At 41.4% G+C, this 13340-nt stretch overlaps 1 protein-coding gene across 1 annotated transcript in view; it reads right to left on the bottom strand.

Moving 5' to 3' along the window:
- The window catches only part of cacna1bb (calcium channel, voltage-dependent, N type, alpha 1B subunit, b), a 170407-nt gene extending 159720 nt beyond the window's left edge, over window positions 1-10687 (bottom strand). The window contains exons 1-5 of the mRNA XM_053340345.1: window positions 10627-10687; window positions 9082-9397; window positions 6124-6402; window positions 3963-4068; window positions 595-734 (exon numbers count right to left, since the gene is read on the bottom strand). Of these exons, the coding sequence (XP_053196320.1) occupies window positions 595-734; window positions 3963-4068; window positions 6124-6402; window positions 9082-9397; window positions 10627-10687 (902 nt within the window). The remainder of the gene's footprint in view (window positions 1-594; window positions 735-3962; window positions 4069-6123; window positions 6403-9081; window positions 9398-10626) is intronic.
- Between the last annotated feature and the right edge of the window lie 2653 nt (window positions 10688-13340).

Raw genomic sequence — 13340 nt, 5'->3', positions numbered from 1 at the left:
TAAGTGGTAAGACTTCGGAGGAAGACTGGGCGATTTGGTGTGGTTGTAGAGATAAAAGTTTCTGAATTGTTATTATCATCAACCGCATGCTGTTTCTTACACTGTATAACCAAAAGCATGTACACACCTAAAACTGACACCTAAATGTGATTGTTGAACATCCCAAAAAAGCTCAAAGTTTTATATAGGCCAGTCAAGATCTCCCACACCAACCTGGGAGATCAATTTCGCTATGGTCCTGGCTTAGTACATTAGGGTGTTTTCATGTTGAAATAGCAAAGGATTTTCCACATAGTTGGAAGCTGCAAACTATGTGGGTGTCCATATAATGTAGTCTAGCAACAGTGTTAAAATCAGTAACTAATGAAAGGCCAAAGCAAGTTCAAATCTTCACTGTGACACTCTTTTCACATCTTGAACAGGCTTGTTTGACTTGTTGAATAATATATAGACGCTTGTAGGCAGATGCTCTGACTGGAAGAAGGTGATTCTACTACGCTCTCTCCCAGGGTGCTCACAGATACATACAAAAGAAACCACTCTTTCACTTATGACTTCCATCTCAAGCTGACACCCAGCGGGCATGGGACTCACCCCGTGAGGACGACCACGAAGTCCATTACATTCCAGCCATTGCGGAGGTAGGAGCCTTTGTGAAACGCAAAGCCCAGGGCGATGATCTTAATGGCAGCCTCGAAACAGAATATTCCAATAAAGTAGGGCTCTGTGTCGTCCTACAGAAAGATAGAGAGAATCAGATAGGGGATGAGAGTGACAGAGGGAGACCTTTTTGTTGTACGTAAGAGCGTGGTTAATGAAGCATTAAGTGACAGAGGAGGGGAAGGGAGGGGTAAGTAAAATAGAGAAAGAAAGATGGCCCCTTTCACTTCTTGCACCAGCATGAACAGAATTGTAGGATGTAGAGCCCTCTTCTTTGGATGAAAAGAGAGTAAATACAGTCAAAACAAATATTTGCACACACAGCATGATCTTCAGTGTTATGATAAATCAGTGAAGCCTCAGGAATACATTTGAATACATTCTACAAAAACTGTTCTGCATCTGTATTCTGGATCTATGTCACACTGGATGTGATCAGTGTTGTGCACAGGTTCTGTAAGGGGCCAGGGCCAAAATTAAATAGGAGCACCTCTACTGAGCACAATTTCTTGTTTCATTTTTAGTGGTTATAGGTTTACTTTTTGCCTAAATGTCACACCAGAGCAGTAGTTTACATGAAAAGGGTGGGACTGGGGCAGTGTATAGGGGGGCACTTCTACACTGAACACTTGGGCAACCAAGCCAACCAGACGGCTACTTGAATCAACCAGAAGGGTGCTTGGGCAAACCAGAATGACATTTAGGCCAACTAGTGGAGGACCTGAGACAACAATGGACTACCTGGGCTGGGTGGACGGGGAATTTGGCTAAACAGACTGGCATTTGGACCAAAAACTAGGGTGTCTGGGCTGACTAGAAGGGCTCAAAGACATAGATTACTCTTGCATGATACAGTGTAAAACAGAAGGCACCTGGAGGAACCAGAATGGCATGTGGATTGAACCAGAGGCTACATGGGCACTAGAGCTTGTCCTTGGGAGGAATTTGGGGTAACCTTGGGCTGTTCAAATGGCCCTCTGGTGTGACATTGGGGCAAAAACTAAAGCAAGGAAGAGGGAGGCATTTAGGGGCGACTAGGACCAACCTGAAGGGCACCAGAGCTGACCAGTGGGGCATTTAGACCAAGCACTAGAGCACATTGACATACCAAAGGGGTACTTGGACTGACCAGAGGGGCATCTAAGCCAACCAGAGAGGTTCTTTGGCCATTCAGCATTCAGGTGTCGCTTTGGTGGGTTTCTGGGACAAAAATGGAATAGGGGGGCATATTAAACAGCCAGAAGGGCATGTGGGGGCCACTTGGTCACACCACAGGAGCAAAATGAGGGCAGTCGGGCAAACCAGAAGGACATAAGGAGAGAAACAAAGGGGTACTCAGGCCGACATCTGAACCAATCAGAAAGACACTCAAGCTGCCCCTCTGGTGTGACATCAGCATGGAATAATGGAATTAGGGGGCAGTTGGAGCAACTACAGGGGTACTTAGAGTGCTCAAGTGTTTCTCCAATGTGACATTAGGGTAAAGAAAATATGTAATTATCCCAACAGGACAAAGAGATTCCTGTTGGAAAGGGCACTTTGGCACACAGAGCATATGCACAACACACAAGACTGGACATGATTGATTTGGGCACTCTGTATTATTCCCTACAAGTGTCAAACAATCAGCAGTGTGTCACAGTTTGATCATTTGCACTGTGTGGCTGTGTTAACCCAGGGTCTTGCTGTAAGTAAGAGAGCTGAAACAGGCGTGTATGACATGACACTTTTTTCTTTGCCTCCATTAATATCTGCGAGAGCCTTGGGCGATGCACAGGGCACAAGCAGAGAGTATCTCACGCCTACACAAACCAACCCCCCCCCCCCCCCCCCCCTTGATTTTTCTCTCTCGCTCCCAGCATACTACAACCTGACAGACAGTGTCCCCAATCCCCAGCATCACCCAGCCTCCAACATAAATAATCATGCAAAAGCAGTGTGACAGGTCTGAGCGCTATAAGAATTGTGACCTTTTCTACAGCACTGGCTACCCACAGAGAACAATGAGTGATAATAGATATGTTGGACGAGAGTTGCTGTATCAACCGTGAAGGCTGTGGTGGTAAGATAATGACAGTTTGTTGTTGTGGAGAAGCAGAGAAGCTGCTTCTCAATAATAAGACAAGCCATAGGAGCATGCAACATTTTATTAACAGCCATTGAACGTGACATACAGTATATTCATTTTGGTCTACTATCCAAAAAAAAGAAAAAAGATTTATAAACAAAACAACTGAATGTCTTCTGTAATGACAGGACTGTATCCCTCAATGCCTGTACCGGTAGTGTGTTAACATCTATTATACATACATCTAAAATATATTGAATTATAAATATGCTTTCGAAAGACAGCTGAGGAAATCCCAAATGATCATGGCGCTAAAGAGCTGCAATGGATCTGAAATACTGTTATTGAACAGCTTCTATCATCGCCTCCACTTACAGCGTGCCTCCTACTCTGTTGACAGAGCTTCATAAATAATAGCTGATCCCTTGTTCTAATTAAAAGGCTTCTTGTTGTATTACATCCTCAAGGTGGAGGAGGCAGGGAGAGGATGCTTGTTTTCTCTTTGTGTAACCACTCTAATCACTTTCTCGGGTCCTGAATGCTACCTTTTGTTTTCCTAACATCTTCACTGCTGAATTAGCATCGCAGCTGCTGAGATAATTCGAAACAGGAGCAGGTGGTTAAATATGACAGAAACTCAATGACTTTTTCACATGAAGCTGTTGCTCTTTGTAACACTCGCTGGCTCTCTATTTTAAGTCAGCCTCCTTTGAGCCACAACACGCTCAAGAACAAGAACAGCAAAGTGCTGAACCATGAAGCTACAGTACGTGCTATTGAGGGTTTTTTCTCCTGGTATGCCACTTGACCTCCCTCTGCAGTGTCTTTGGTTTCTCTCTGAGACTGGTTAGCTGTACGATGTGACTGTCAGAGTTCAAATGTTGGTTTTAACAGAGTGCATATGTGAGCAGCTGGGGGAACAAGGATCAAGAACAGGGGATCAAAGCTAGCTCACCAAGAAGCTCTGCTGACTTATAAGACAGAAGCTGGAGAGGAAAAAAAACAAGCAAACACAGTAAAACACACAAAGTCTACAGTCTAATGAGCGAAAAGTGCTCCTGCAACTAAGCTGTTTCAGGTCAGTCCTTTGTTACTCTGGGACTGGTACTTTTGGCATGGGTATCTCAGCTAGGTATGGTACCCTTCTGTCTCCCACATCTGACTGCCTGTTTACCCCAGAAAAGTTCTTGTCTAAAAGTAGATGACTTAAAAGAGAGGCACACTGAACACTTACCAGGCGTTCTGACATGGGTGTCTTGTCGCTGGCGGGTAGATGCTGCTCCAGGGCCAAGACGATGCAGTTGGCGATAATTGTAGCCAGGATCATGTATTCAAATGGAGTGTGACAGTTAAGGAGCAGTAGAGAGTGAAGTTGCATTCAGTTCATTACATTTCACAGCAGATTTATGAATAATATTTGTGTATGGTTTGTGTAAAGACTTAAGCAGGAACACAATAAGTAAACAATGAAAGATGGTGATTAGATGCTTCAGGCTAACAAAATAAGAGTGTTTGGTCATGGCAGACAACATTAAATTAAACAGAAAAGCAAATTATTCTGCCTGCCTCTGGATGACGAATGCCATTCAACTTTCTGTCCACTAATGCATAAACCTTCTATCATGCTCTGGTTGAGGGCTTTCTAGAAAGAAAGCATCCCTATACATGCACTCATGATCTTTACAGATGGTTGACCATTTCTGACCATTTTCAATGCTTGGCTCATTCTGCAATGCATTTTCACTGGGTCATTGCCTGCGGGTCAGGGTCTATTGAGGGACTGTGAATCGCAAGGGGGAAAAAAGAGCTTATGAACATTAAAGCCAAGATGTAGAATTATTACCCACAACACACCCAACTCCCCTGATTATGCAACCAGAGTCCTGACAGTGAATTCTAAGCGGGAAATATTTGTTTGGTACCGTGGTGTGGGAAATTCAACTCGCATCAACTCAAAGAGGGCATGGACAAATTGATGAGCATTGTTATTCAATTACAGCTAATGTTGTTCTCACTGTCGCCCACAGAGAAGATCCAGCTGTCTGGTCATGTTTGTCACAGAAGCTCTGGCTTTCCAGCCTTAGCCATTTCACTGCAAAAAATACATGTAAGAGTCATTTAATCTACTATTAACCTTTACAATGTTTAGCCTACTGGTTGAGCTAGCCTTACTAACTGCATTCATTTCACTACCAAAATATATTGTTCCTATTAAATACCATGCATCACCTATCATCAAAGGTTAACATTCTATGATTATTTTTATTATTATATGATAATATAAAGCAGCCTTGTTTTAAACTTGGTGTAAATGTATTTTTGATAATAATAATCAACTGGGATTTTAAGGGACCATATGAAAAGAATGATTTTCTCATAAACATGTTCAAAATTACGTATGATCTGAGATTATTTCACTTGCTTTCAAAGCAAATCACAGCTTTTCAGACTCTTCTTGTATTTGTTCTGCTGTTCAACATTACAGATCATACCATGTATGACGTCTTTCTATTGTTTTAAGAGAGAGAAAACACTAAGATTTTAAGGGTAATCACTCTTGAAGTGGACATTTTTTGCAGTGTTAAAAAGAGTGGCGGAGAGTGGGAGCGTGGGCGACTTCAGCACCATGGAGAGGGCTCCCAACTAAGACAACGAGGCGGTTCTGCAACCCCGGAACAGCGGTCTCTTTTCCAGTTACGCACTAAAATAAATAAACGGTGCTTTTGACATAATAACAGCTCATTTTATGACAGGAGAAGATCGGGGGCAGGGAGATAAAAAAAAAAACTGGTCAGTCAAGGGAAGCAGCAACAGCGCCGACTTACCATTGCCCTTTTACGCACGCAGCTTTTTATTGACTTCTAGTTGCGTAAATCAACAGAGATGTCTGATCATTATTAAGTGGGAGGCTGGGATTGCTGTCCATGCCCGGCAGACAGTTTACAGCTGACATTTTGACAAAAGAACTTATCAGTCGATGCGGACGCTTGGGCTCTAAATTGAACTGGGAATAGAAAAGGCAGCACAATAGGCGGATGTGGAGTCTTTTCAGTGTCCACACCTATTGAGAAAACATCTTTGTGTCATGTTGAACAGAGATAAGAAGCGGAGCGACAGGTGCAGGCAGCGTTGCGCAGAGAGAGGGAGTGGGGGGAAAGGACACTGTGGTAGCTACTCTACAGGCGAAAATAACTGATCATTCAACAGCACAACCTCAACTGAAAGATTAGATCACAATCCACATCAGCACCTAAATTTAACAGCTACACAAACAGGCCTGGTGGTGCGTTTTATGCTTTTCAACCATCTGTGTGTGGCTGCCACGCAAGGGCAGACAGGTTATAGGCTACAGATGCACCTGCTCTATGCGTGGGAACACTGGTCAGGAAGGATATGGCCACTCTGTTATTCGCTTTGCATACTTCCTGATGAGATTGTCCTCTCGGAAGATGAAGAGGGAGCGGTTGACGGTGAAGCAGTTTTGTTTGACAGGGTTCGGGTTGTAAATGGCCATTGTCCGGGCTCTCTGGGCCATCGACTGCTTGTACATCCTTTGGCCACCCGGAGCGCCGCCACCCCGGGCTCCCCCTCTCCCAGCGCCCGGCGCGCCTCTCCCTGCTCCGCCTGCGCCTCCTCCATAGCGGGTGGGTAGATCTTCTGCGAAGCGAGCCATTCTGGAAACGCACAGATCCAAAAGGGAAAATCCAAAGTGGTGTCAGTGGAAATGGAGGGGAGACGCATCACAACAAACACACTTCATCCAAAAAAAAAAAAGAGGAAAAAAAACACAGCTTAGCGTTAGAGTGTACACAGAGAGCGCTGCGTTTGGAAGATGAAAAATAAAAAGGTGGCCTCATTGAAAACCATCTTCTCTTGATCCTGTCCGTTCATTCATCTCCAAATTAAAAAAAAAAGGAAAAGAAAAGAAAAATCATGAAAGTTTGAAGCAATAAAGCACTTCAGCTGTAACGAATATTCACTTCACTGAGGCTGTTGCTTCCATAGCAGCCGAGCTCTGAGTGGAGAGAAATCACACTGTAAATGATATGAGATCACCCTGTCTCTGTCCAAAATCCTGACAGCATCGTGTCAGCATCCAAACACCAGTTGAAACGTTCTGGGTCAGTCACAAAAAATTAAGCAGGAGCGTCAGAAAACACGGACATCCCTTTATTCCCCTTTTTCTAGCTGAAAGCAACACTAAAACAAGCCAATCCAACGCGTGTGGTTGTCCTGTGATTTCTGTTTGATCGCTCGCTGTATGGGGGCTGAGGGCTATATAGCAAGTCCTCAGAGGAATAAGGAAGAACGCATGTGACCAAAACGAACCTATCGGTGACTGGAGCGCACAGGCACGCTCATCGTCTACTGGCTGAATTTAAGAGACTGTAAAACTAATGAAGTTCAGAAAAGACCTGCGGGTCAAAAACATGAGCGTTAGTTAATCTTTCTTTAGTATCACCAGGAGACAATTTAAGTTTTATACAAGATAACAGCTTTAACACTTTAAAGTTTATAATGATACAAAGAACAGCTTGCTTGCAGGGAACTGACTCAGAATCAGTAATAATGACACTTCATTATTGGTTATAACATACCTGTGAATCATGTGACTGCTCTCGACTTCTAATATCAGCAAAGTGCACTGGGGCATCATTCCAGTAAATGAAATGAACTGATGATCTGCTTTAAAAATTGACTTATCATTACCTAAGATCATCTAGAACTAGATTCTAGTTTAATCTGTTACATATTTGGTCAAGGCTGCATTGGTAGCGCCAGGGGCCCCTGGGCACTGAAGTTCATGTCCCCAAAACAGCTTTTATTTTATTCCGATTGGATAACTCTGCTGTCAGGTGGAAACCTTGTACCTCCATATTTTGTTTTGGACATACTAGGTTTCCGACAGTGACCATAATTATCAACATCAAGAGAATAGGTCATGCCTTGGGTTGTATTTCTGTGGAGCCCGACAAAAAAAGGGCGAGGACCCCTTTATACTGAAGGGCCCCAGAGCACTTGCCCAGAATGCCTGTATGATAGATCCGGCCATGTATTTGGGAATATTCCTGGATGGTGACTCGGAGTCTTGGTCACTGATGATTGTTGTTTTTATTTTAAGAATTGTCTGCCATGTATCCATCTGCTAAAACTACCTAATAGTTTTGGAATAAGTCAGCAAAATGTATTGATTAGTCTATAAATCCCTTCATTAAAAGTGTTATTTATCAAAGGAAGGAAATTAATAAGACATTGTATGCCATCTCAGCTGAATAAGATATACAGCTGTTTAAAGCATTCACAGACCACCAGGTCTATAAATCAGGTCTGTTTTGTTGAAAAAATGTTTTATGTGGTTCCCTTTCTTTTAAATCCCTTCCCCCCCCCCAAGAGTCCCCATATAAAAGCAGTATGACACTAGTGTGTTTACTGCAGGTCATAAACTGAGCCTGATGAGATTCACAAAATGGTATATTTGGGGTCTATGGATAAATAATTAGCAGATAATAGGATATTTATCTGCTTTATTCCAGTTTTTGCCATTTAATCAACATGAGCTACGTGGTCAAAATGATGTGGACACCCAATCCACCTATGTCACTGTGTGTTCAGACAGCTGTTTGAGGCAAAACCACATGATGTCATTTATTCATGAACAACTGTGTCTCTTTATTGCTCTCACTTAAGACTTCTCTTATCTTTTTATACTTTGCATTTATTTGCATTTGTGTGGCTTATATTCACTCTGATTAACAAACCATAATAGACCAGTTATTTACTTCCACATGTCTATAGGCCCATTGTGAAATGATACAGTCTTGTATAGTTTTTCTCATTATTAATTTAGCATCTATAAATCATGTTTAGCTCCCTGTTATCGTCATCTGCAGACACATGCACAATATACTACAGAAGAGACATCTAGTGGTTTAGATGATGTACTGCAGTTAGAATGCAGGGTAACTATACAGTAAAGAGGGGATCATTTTTAGTTATTACATGTCTTGTGGAAATAATAACTTTCCTTTTGAAAAAAACCCACACTAATTACAAAGACTTGGAGTGGGTTATGAGACTCTTTTGTAAACCATACTGATTACTTGGTACAACTTAATATTTAACAAATGATTTGTAACACATTATAATTTAGTTATGAGTAGATATGAATAGATATGTAGAACTGTATCTTGGTAGGAGCCTGGTAGTTAATTTTTGGTTCTGGCCATAGTGATGAGGGCGCTTAATTTTTACCAACAATAAACTGTTTTAGCCAACTTGTTTATTTTTCCTTAATACAATTTAAAAGCATGAGTTAAGTATTCAATGAAAGTCAAAAGGGGTGTGTGTCTGACCTGCGGGGCCACAGCGTGTTGTTCAGGGTCTGGTGCTTCTTGACCATGTGACGCACACCATCTCTTCTCCCAGCCCTGCTCGATCCATCCAAGTGTAAAACTGTGTCAAACTTCTGCCCTGTGTCAGTGTGAGAGGCTTTCCATAAAGGTTCCTCCGGGTCACCGCTGCAGGTGTCTGTGCCCTCAGTGAGCCCTGGCTCCCCCTCCATCTGTTGCGTGGGTTGACGCTTCTTGTCAGGTGATGGAGCCCAGGTATCCTCATACTCCGACCCCAGGGTGAGCATCCTCCAAGAGCCGAAGGTGGCTGAGCGCACCGCTGTTGGGTCAAACAAATGAATACACACAATAGCAAATGTAATGTAAGTAATTTTGCATGTGTCCCAAAAGAAAAAGCCACATTGAGCCAAAGTTACCTGTTAGGTGAGTATGAAAAAAATGATGTTCTTTGGAGAGGCAGATTCAGGACCTTTACAATGGTTTCAAACAGTGCCTCAGTTTCAGGCGGGAAAATAAGTATAGCTAGTCTAGTATGTTTTTTGTCCATAGAAAGCTATCAAATCACTCCTATAGTATAATACAACTTTCATCTGTCCATTCATGTACTCAGTAGATTATAAACATATTATTATTATGACAACATATATATTTGACAAAATATAGCTGAATATTCATCACAGGTAGCGATATCATCATAGTCTGAACTCCAAAACTGCTAGCCTACCTGCTGTTAGCACAAATAAAAGCGCTGTATTTTATCATATTTGGCTAATATATGAATATTTGGAACATAGCGAACATGTTGATAGACAGAGGAGGACTGAACTCAGCAGTGAAGAGAGAAGTTTCTATTGAGAGATTTTCCCATTAAACTGAAGTCTGTAGGAATGTAATTGCCACTCAGGCCTTCAGATAGCAGGCTAAGGGTTTGAAACCAGCACTGAAGTTGGTCAGTTGATCTATCAGTCCATGCAGGGCCAATCCTCACCTCATTTAGGACTGCCAATTCACTTCTTGCCCACAATGTTAACTTTTGGAAGTGTACTTTGAGGAGATTCAGCTGTACTTTTCTCTGTATTTAAAATGGAGGAAGTTTACTTTTAGATATTTGCAAAATTCACCAGTTCGTCCGAGAGGTTTTTTTGCTCGAAAAAGAGTAAAACATCATTTGAACGTACCTCTGATAAAGCATAAAGCTGGCTTGTCAGACTGGCTTTGAGGATTGCATCGTCTTCACCTCATGCTGGTGCACCAAACCAGAACTTTTTTCACAGATGATATTGTGTATATAGTGGATGCACCAAACCGTAATGGGCCACCCCATGGCATAATAATACAACAGAGCCCTGGTTAATGTCATTAGTAACACCTGAGCTTTTCCTTGTAAGACAACTGAAAAAATCAAGGACCAAGGAAAACACATGCTGACTCTCCTGTAAACCATCAGGATTTAATGCCTCGATGGTTCTAACACATGGAAAAAAGACTATCCTCTAGAGGTGTAAACAAATGCAAGCAAAAGTGTCAACAACTAGAGAGTGAACGTACCGTAAACCACAGTAGATCGTCTCTCTGCCCATCTTGAGTTGTAAGGACTTGTCTTCTTCATAACTGCTTTCCAGGGTTATGTTGGTAAGTCTAACCTAACAGTGGAGTAAAGTAACTTTTTAACACACACAGTTCATGTATGACTGCCTGCAGGAGGTTCCCCTGAAAGGCACCAGGGCAGGGACATCAGACTTTTTAAAAAAAATCTGAGTTTCTCCAACCTTGGAATGCGGAAAGGCTACTTCCTGTCCTGCCAGCTAAGAACCTTATCATCAGACCAAACTTCTTGATGCTCAACAAGAAATTTCTCTCCATTCAGTTAGTGACTGCTTTCACCGTCCGCCCTGGTAATCAGGAAGGGAGCAATCATCGGCTAGTTTATGAGACCTAAAAGGCCCGCAGATGCACAGTCATTGCACTTCCTGCTATTTTTTCTTCATCTTGGTGCTACAGGGGACATTTTGAACCCAAATCCACAGGGTGTTTGTGACTATAACAGCTGATTAGATTCCTGTTTTTTACGACTTGATTTCTGGCTTGAGTTATGTTGCGAAGGTGGAAGGTAGCTAATTACATATACTGCTGTACTGTACTGTACTTAAATATAGTGTGAAAGTATTGTAATCAAATGCATTATTTCCATTTTTGGAGACATTCTGTAAGCGTTAGAGGGAAGTATTGCACCTTTTACTCTGTTGCACATTTATTCAGTCACTGGAGATTAGGAATTTATATCCAAAGTGAAAAACTTGTAATTGGTTAGTGTTCAGTACAGGGATGATCGTAGGATCAGACCTTTAGGGGGGCTTAATGAGAATTTGATATACATTGCCCTGCAAGTGTTAAAAAATACAATAATTATTTATTTATTTTTAGGGGTGCTAGGATCAAATTCAAGGGTGCCTAAGCACTCCTAAAAAGTGTGTAAAATCACCCCTGGTTTAGTGTTAGTGCTAGTTTTAGCCAAGCTAGTGGCATGGCTCTAGGGATATTGGTTGGTTGGGTCCATATCTCTGGTCCAGTCTAAAATATCGCATCTATTGGCTCTATTAGCTTGACTTACATGAGATTTTGCTAGATATCAGTGGTTCCCAGAGTTTTTTTATTTAACATTTCTGGTTAAAATATAGATAAAATATTTCTTTATCTTTTGGATGAATCCCCTACAGGATGAAATGTAATAACTTGGAAATCTATTAGCTTTTAAAACAACCCCCAAACAAACAAACAAAAACTAATTACATTTGTCCAATACTTGCCTAATACCTTGAAAAAAAAAACAGTACTTTGTGTTTTCATGTGAACACATGGTGAACACATGGTGAACATGATAGCCATAACTTGCAGTATGTAAACATTTTGAATGTGACCATGTTAGCATGCTGTGGTTAGCATTTAGCTGAAATCATTACTGTGCCTCACACAGACAGCTGCTAGCATGATTCAACATGCATCCTGCTGATTGGAGCTTTTCTCACGATAATGTGAGACAGAACTATTCCTGGGAATTACATGGTCAGGTCAACAAAGCAATATGAATGGAGCAACTAGAGGGTGAGGGAGATGCCAATCAAGCACATTATGTCCACACCTCTACCTTCTTGAAACAAGGTCTAATCAGGCAGACAAATGCAAATATCTGTGCAAGTGGGCCATTGGTGTGTAGAGCCTTTAACAATGAGTACTTATTTATTCTTTTTCCATTCTATAATTTCTTGCTTGTTAAGAACTCTGAATCTCACTGTATTATTTGTGCTACATAATTAAACTAATTTTGGCTTTTAATACCCGAGGGCCTTTTAGTGCATTTTACTTTCAATTGAGTATTTCTCTATTGCTGTATCACTATTATTTTACACTTAAGTACTTCACTTCTTTCACCACTGTTAAGTTGCAGCTTCTATCACTTTGAAATGAGCCCTTCAGCAGCATTCCGAATCGCAGCACAAATGAGAGGCTTTGAAAATCTAAACTCATTAAAGCAAACGGAGTGTGGGAAGTGTCAGCCGCTTGGATGCCACAGCTGCTGGAATATTTCAGCGTCGAGCCCGGAGCCTGTCTGTCAAAACTGAGCTGCTGCTCAGTTCGTACAGGGTCAATCTGACTGCAGGCTCCAAGATCTTTCAGTAACGTATTTGTGGTTAACAAGATAAGGAGCTAAAAAGAAAGCTTTCCCTGGACATGAAGAAACCGCAAAATGACAGAGCTGAAGACATGCTTGGGCCAGTGTGATATTTAAATTATGAAGCATTTTCAGGTAACACTGTAGCAAACTGTTTGTGCCTTTTGAGAGAAACTCCAACGAGTAAACCATATCAGAATAAATGCATTAGTATTAAATTTATTGAAAAAGACACAACCAATTAGATGGATGGTTCAAGGTCCAGGAATATGTAACAGAACGTAATGGAAGTGCATTTTTATAACCTTTTTTTTTTTCATTTATACCTTTCAAGACTTAGCACAACAGATACTGCTTTACTAACAACATTTAAAAAGACAGGTTGGCTTCTGTCGGCAAAATCATGAAACAAAATTAAAAAGAGACTAACTACAGTAACTACGATTAGAAAAACTGGAGATAAAACTAAACATAAAAAACTTAAAACGTCCTCTTATTTTACAAACTATGTTCATTGGGTAATAAAAATGAAAACAAAAGTAAAAACCTTTGTGAGCACCATTTTCTTCTTCTTCTTCTTTTTTTTTTTTTT

This window comes from Scomber japonicus, chromosome 19, assembly GCF_027409825.1.
Source record: "Scomber japonicus isolate fScoJap1 chromosome 19, fScoJap1.pri, whole genome shotgun sequence".
In the NCBI taxonomy this organism is placed as follows: domain Eukaryota; kingdom Metazoa; phylum Chordata; class Actinopteri; order Scombriformes; family Scombridae; genus Scomber; species Scomber japonicus.
The sequence above is the reverse complement of the archived record's forward strand: the minus strand, read 5'-3'. Positions and strand labels throughout refer to the sequence as shown.